Source organism: Tupaia chinensis, unplaced genomic scaffold, assembly GCF_000334495.1.
Source record: "Tupaia chinensis unplaced genomic scaffold, TupChi_1.0 Scaffold143584_1, whole genome shotgun sequence".
NCBI classification, from domain to species: Eukaryota; Metazoa; Chordata; class Mammalia; order Scandentia; family Tupaiidae; genus Tupaia; species Tupaia belangeri.
The window spans coordinates 7,131,275-7,138,256 of NW_006203430.1; the positions used below are offsets into that span (position 1 = coordinate 7,131,275).

General features: G+C 40.1%; 1 protein-coding gene across 4 annotated transcripts in view; it reads right to left on the reverse strand.

Annotated features, from left to right (window-relative positions):
- SPIRE1 (spire type actin nucleation factor 1) overlaps window positions 1–6,575 on the reverse strand; it is a 182,592-nt gene extending 176,017 nt beyond the window's left edge. For all 4 annotated transcript variants that reach the window (XM_006164052.2, XM_006164050.2, XM_006164051.2 and 1 more), the window contains exon 1: window positions 6,546–6,575. In XM_006164052.2, the coding sequence (XP_006164114.1) occupies window positions 6,546–6,575 (30 nt within the window). The remainder of the gene's footprint in view (window positions 1–6,545) is intronic.
- Between the last annotated feature and the right edge of the window lie 407 nt (window positions 6,576–6,982).

Consider the following 6,982-nt stretch of genomic DNA (forward strand, 5'->3'; position numbering starts at 1 on the left):
CTGAAGGAGTCACAGGTCTGAGGCATACACAGAATACAGAGAAACATGGCCGTTGCGCTGTTTGAAATGAGGGACTAAATTCATTATTGGCATTATGTAGACAGCTTATCCTGCAGTTAAACACAGGCTGGATGCAGACAAACATGAACGGCAGAGATGAGTGGATCTGCAACTTTCTGGCTATATGGGTTTGTGCAAGTTTCTAAACCTCTCAATCCTGGAGCTCTATTCTCTAAAATGCAAGAAATAAGGGTATCAATTAATACCTCTAATAGTGACTAGCATATTGTAAGTGGAAAAGAAAGAAAGGAAAGAGGGAGGGCAAGAGACTGGTACGTGGTGATCTCTGTTGGAAACGACGCATGTGATATTAACCTTGATTTGTTTATTGCACGCTGCATTCACGCTTTAAAAATCCATATTATACCCCACAGAAATGTACAACAATGAAATGTGAATAATAAATTATAAAATAAAAGAGAAATGGAATAACAGCAACAACAAAAAGACACGTAGGAATGAAACAAATATTTACGCACTTTATTTCTAAGATGTGAATATGAATCTTTTCAATAGTAAAGCTTAGATTTTTCTCCTATGGTAGGATTTTTACAAACCAGCTCTATCAAGATTGAAGTAATGAGGGACCAGCAGTTAGCGTAATGGCTATGTCGCTGGACTCCCATGTAGTCAACTGTGGTTCACGTCCCAGACCCGGTGGCTTAAAACTCACGCCGGGCGCGTGTGCGTGCGTGCCCAAGATCCCAAGAGGAGAATGGAGGAGAAGGGACTGCGGCGTGGCCATCCCCCCTGGGGGGTGATTTCTCACTTTCTATCTCTCTGTCTCTCTCTGTCTGTCTGGCGAGTGCATGCGCCCTGTATCAAAAATCTCTCCAAAAAAAAAAGATTGAAGTAATGATAAATGTTAATTTAACTTTATATAGTACTTTAGCCTAATCCACTTAAAACACAGCTAATCCAACAAGGGAACAGTAGGATTGTTCTAGTTACTCATTGAACCTTCTTTCCTGCTAAAGAGAAAGGGCCTCCACGTGCCCCATAATTATAGTAGTTAATAGAAGACAGGAATGTGATCATATCTGGAGTTAAAACAAACAAACAAAAACCAAAAAGGCTTCAATTAAAATACCTAAAAAGTAAAATCAGATAGGTTTTAGTAGTTTTAAGAATTTAACAATTTCTTCAGAGGTAATAGTCTACAAAACTATTTAAATAATGGCAGTAGAAAAAAACTTGTAAAATGGGGGTAAAAGCTACCCCTAATGTGGATGAGAACTGCTTCCTTGACAGCGAGTACACACAAGTGCAGGTTAGCCATTCCAGAGTTTATAAGTGACTAGACTGAGCCGTGAGCCACTCCTAGGAAAGGAGAAATACAAGTCCCACACTATTTAAATGGCAAGTTCTAAATTATAAAGACAGCGTACACATCAGTGGTTTCTAGGGGCTAGGAGAAAGGAAAGGGATAACTCCAAAGGAGCAGCAGAGGAGTAGCCTGGGAGCTAATGACACTTGACTGAGGGGATGACTAACAACAGAAAACTTATCAAAACTCTAGGAACAGTAACTAAGAGGGGTACAGTTTACTGTATGCAAGTTACCCCTCCACAAATGGCAAATAAGTTGTAGGAAGTACATTACCTATTAGAGTAAAAAATTCTGCATGTCTTTCAAAACAAATCATATAGAAGATTTCCTTTTGTAAGTTGAAATGCTAGAAAATACTAATATATAAACAAGTACATTAAAGCACATTAAATAATGTGAGAAATAAAGTAAAATACTTGATTTTAAGAAACATTAGCTAATCTTGAGATAAAAGGTCATGTAAAGGGGGCCAGCAGGTGGCGTGGTGGCTAAGGGCGCTGGACTCCCACATGGCCGACCATGGTTCGAGTCCCAGACCTGGCGGCTTGCTTTCTCACTTTCTTTCTCTGTCTCTCTCTGGTCAAATTAAAACTTAATAAATAGATAAAGCTAAATAATTCTTTAAAAAAAAAAAAGTCATGTAAAAATTGATCAAAAGCTAGCTCCATAGCTCAGCAGTTAAGGGAGCTGGATCCCACACGGCTGACCACAGTTTGAATCCCAGCCTGGCAGCTTGAAAAGCAAGCCAGGCATATGTGCATGCATGCCCAAAATCCTGACGGGATGAAGAGATGGAGGAGAAGGTACTGCAGCGTGACTATGCCCCATTGGGGGTTCTCTCTCTCACTCTCACTCTTTCTCTAGAGAGTGCACATGCCCTCTGCAATAAAAATTAAAAAAAAAAAAAAAAGTTTTAAAAAATTAGATGGTGTAGGGACCAGCAGTTACCATAATGGCTATGTTGCTGGACTCCCATGTAGTCCACCGCGGTTCACATCCCGGACCCAGTGGCTTAAAACTCATACTGGGCATGTGTGTGTGCAAGCCCAAGATCCTGAGAGGAGAATGGAGGAGAAGGGATTGCGGCGTGGCCATCCCCACTCGGGGGAGAATCCTGTATGCAGAGGCTTAAAACTCATGCTAGGGGAACCAGCAGTTGGCTATGTCGCTGGACTCGAATCCCGGACCTGGTGGCTTAAACTCCTGCCGGGCGCGTGTGCATGCATGCCCAAGATCCCTAGAGGAGAGGGGAAGAGAAGGGACCACACCATGATCATCTCCCCTCGGGGGTGATTTCTCACTTTCTGTTCTCTCTGTCTCTGTCTTTTTGGCAAGTGCACAAACCCTATAGCAAAAACCTCTCCAAAACAATGCAAACTCACGCCAGGAGCATGTGTATGTGTGCCAAAGATCCCAAGAGGAGATTGGAGGAGAAGGGTCTGCAGCGTGGCCATCCTCCCTGGGTGGTAATTTCTCGTTTTTATTAAATAAAAACAGTTGAACACTTAAAGCTTTGTATTCTGCATATACATTTTGATGAGGGTCCTAAAGCTCAAGAAAGATAAAGGGGTTTTGTTTTTCCTAGCAGATCTACAAACCCTGTTTAAGAACTGAGACCTTCCTTCTCCCTCCCAGGAAACCTTACCCTCTCAGCCGAGAATATCAATATGCTACATTCACTAAGCCTGACTTCTAGAGGAGGAATCTGAGGCAGGGAATAGAGAAAAAAAGGATGGCCCAGGACCTAAGTCTGGGCACAGGCTTACCCAACACACCTCTCAGATTTGGAAGCTTCACAAGCCTGCAGCAGCCCCGCCTGCACGCAGGGGATGGCCACCCCACAATCCCTTCTCCTCCATTCTCTTCTCAGGATTTTGGGCATGCACGCACTCACTGCCAGCGAGGGCCCCAGAGAGCTTTACCCTACACAAGAAAGGAAAGCTCCTTTCTCAGTGAAACAATTTAAGGGCCAAGAGACCTTGCAGATCCTCTAAGCATCTCCAACGCGCCAGAGGCCAGGACCACCCTGGACCCTGGACCACTCCTGGCCCCATCTACTCCCATGTGCTCCTGGTCTGCTGTATCAGCTATCCCCTCGCCACTCTGGACTTACCCCACCCAATTTACCATCTTTCCTCACCTGAAAAACCAAACAAAAAACTTCCTACACACTCCCTCCTTCATTTGGGGTCACCAATGTTTTTGAAAGTAGTTCTAATGTCTCATCACCCCTTTGGTATTATCTCAATTACCAAAGTATTAATTCAAACAATACAAATAAATGACCATCTTCAATCCTAATCTCCTCCCCTGAGAGAATCACTGTTATCCCTAAAAATAAATAAATAAATAAAAACACACACCCACACTTGAACATTTATTTATTTACTTATTTTAGGTTTTTGCCATAGGATGCGTGTACTCACCGAAGATGGAGTGAGGTAAAGTGAGAAATCACCCCACAGTGGGGAGGGCCACACTGCAATCCCTTGTCCCCCAGACTCCTCTGATAATTTCAGGCAGAAACATATGTGCCTGGTGTGATTTTCAAGCATCTGGGTCCAGGACTTGAACCATGGTTGGCAATGTGGGAATCCAACATCTTAACTACTATGCCACCTGTGGCCCCTACCCTGAACCTATTTTTAGACTAAATATCAGATTGAACAATTTAACTTCTTGTCACTTTCCCTCTTCGAATTGTTATTTTTAAAAATTCTGAAAAAGTTCTGTTTAGCTAGATTCCAATTTTTTGGTGACATAAGTTATAGACCAAAGGATAAAGACTAGCAATTAGGATAAAATGAACAGATGCTCCTATATAAATCAAGTACCAAACCAATGTTGAAACAATGCTGATTTTATGGCAGTACAATACAGTTAAGAATAATGAGATTTGTAACTATGCCTTATATGTAAAATCTTCACTTCTCATTACCTAAATGCAGATGAGTACTGATCATATTTGCATCATCTTAATTTACAATAATGCCTTCAGAGTGTAAGAAACATTTTTTTTTTTGGAGAGTTTTTTTTTTTTTTTTTCGCTATAGGGCACGTGCGCTTGCCAGACAGACAGAGAGAGACGTAGAGACAGAAAGCGAGAAATCACCCCCCAGAGGGGATGGTCACACCACAATCTCTTCTCCTCCATTCTCCTCTCGGGGATCTTGGGCACGCATGCACACACGCTCGGCGTGAGTTTTAAGCCACCAGGTCCGGGACTTGAACCGCAGTCAACTATGTGGGAGTCCAGCAACATAGCCATTACGTTAACTGCTGGTTCCCAAGAAACATTTTCATATACATTATTTCTTCAAAATTTCACAACCTTATGTGATTACTTTTTTAAAAGAATTATTTTATTTAACTTTATTTATTATTATTATTTTCCAGTATGATCAGAGAGAAACAGAGAGAGAGAAAGTGAGAAAGCAAGTCACCACATCTAGCACTTGAACCATGGTCGGCCATGAGGGAGTCCAGCACCTTTAACTACGATGCCACATGCCAGCCCTTGCCCCCATTATAGGAACTATAATTAACATTTTTTAGGTAACAAAGACAAAGTTCTCAGAAAAAAAATCACTTGCTCAAAACCGCACAGTGAAAAGGATACATCATACATAAAAACTATGAGATGAAACTTTTATTTCCTGACTCAAATAAAGTCCCAATCCTTTATATTATGTCAAACAGTACATCAAAAATTTGGTAATATAAAAAATATTTTCTTGGCTATTTTTAGAACTAATAAAAAAAACTATCACTATCTCTACTTTTTTTTTTTTTAAGAGATGTTTGCTATAGTACACATGCCAGAGAAAGAGACAAAGACACAGAAAGCAAGAAATCACCCTCTGGGGGGATGGCCACCCCACAATCCCTTCTCCTCCATTCTCTTTTCAGGATCTTGGGCATGCACGCCTACACACCTGGCATGAATTTTAAGCTGCTAGGTCCGGGACTCAAACCGCAGTCGACTACATGGGATTCCAGCAACATAATCATTACACCATCTGCTGGTCCCAAAACTATCTCTACTTTCAAAGTTGAAAATATAAAAATGGGTAAATATTTCTGCTTCCTTCATATATGGAGTGGTCAGGGAAGTCTTGATGCATTTTTGCATAGAAAAACTGAAAACTACATCATGACCTTCCCGACAATACAATAAAATCCCTTAGGAAGTTCTTATTTTACTTAAAAACAAAAAAAATTTTTTAAAAAATTAAAAATGTATCGAGACTTACATCAATATGTAGCTGCATTACAAAACTAGAAAAATACCTTCTTTAATCCTTTAATTAGACACTGCCAGTAACAAAATATCTAACACCTCCCAATCTAAGAACCATGCAACTGCAGCTGAAAAGGACTGCACATGCATATACACATGCGATCTTAGTGGCATCCTCGAGATCCTGGCCGGGGAACACATGGACACTCAATTCTCACCACTGAAATTTTGAATTAAATTATTTATTGAACAATGAAAGCTTAATGAACCTACTCGTATGAATAAAGCATTTAATTCATTAATTCAAGTAAATTAATTTTACTAAAACTCTGTGTCCCCCATTTTTTCCTACACTAACAGAGCTCCTAGGAGTCCAACACATTTCGATGCTGTCTTTATTACCGTGTACTAGACTGGATCATGAAAAAAATAAACTGAACTTAAACTAATTCTCATTAAGGGCTCTGGATCTGAGCTAACTCAATTCTACATATAACAATACAGGAAAAACTTTAAACTATAATTACACTATTCTTTGTTTTATTTTTATTTATTTTATTTATTTTCATTTGACCAGAGAGGGATAAAGTGAGAGAGAAAGAAAGTGAGAAACCAAGCCACCAGGTCCAGGACTCGAACTGTGGTCAGCCATGTGGAAATCCAGGACCCTTAACCTTAACCTTGCCACCTGCCAGCCCCAAATTAAGCTATTCTTTGTAACATATTCTGACATTACAAAAATACAGACAAGATTAACTGACTTTTTTCACATTTTACTCTTCCTAAATGTGGAAGATATACCTTCCTCAACACATCTTTATCGAAGACCAAGAAACTGTATCAAGATAGTACTCAAATTAGTCTGAACAGGATTGCAAAACTGTTTTACTAAGAAATATTAGAATATTTCTCTTACCTCTGTTTCTGTACACTGTGAATATCCCATTTTACCTGTAATAAAAACAAGAAAAAGTCATTTTCAAAGTATTTTGAGTTTCTTACATCAATGATAAATATAGCTACTCTGGTCATACTTTATTATATCTATGAAAATATCTATGCAAATAAAAGATATTATAATTACCAAGTATTCTAGAAGGTCCTGTTGAGGAATTTAAATTTAAATAGGCTCTTAAGAAAATAATACAGGGGGACCAGCAGATGGCATAATAGTTACGTTGCTAGACTCCCATGTAGTCAACTGCAGTTCAAATTCTGGACCCGGTGGCTTGAAACACAACAGGCACATGTGCGTGTGTGCCCCAAACCCCAAGATCTACCCGGGGTGGGGGGGGTGATCTCTTGCCTTCTGTCTCTCTGTCTGTCTCTGGTAAGTGCACATGACCTATACCA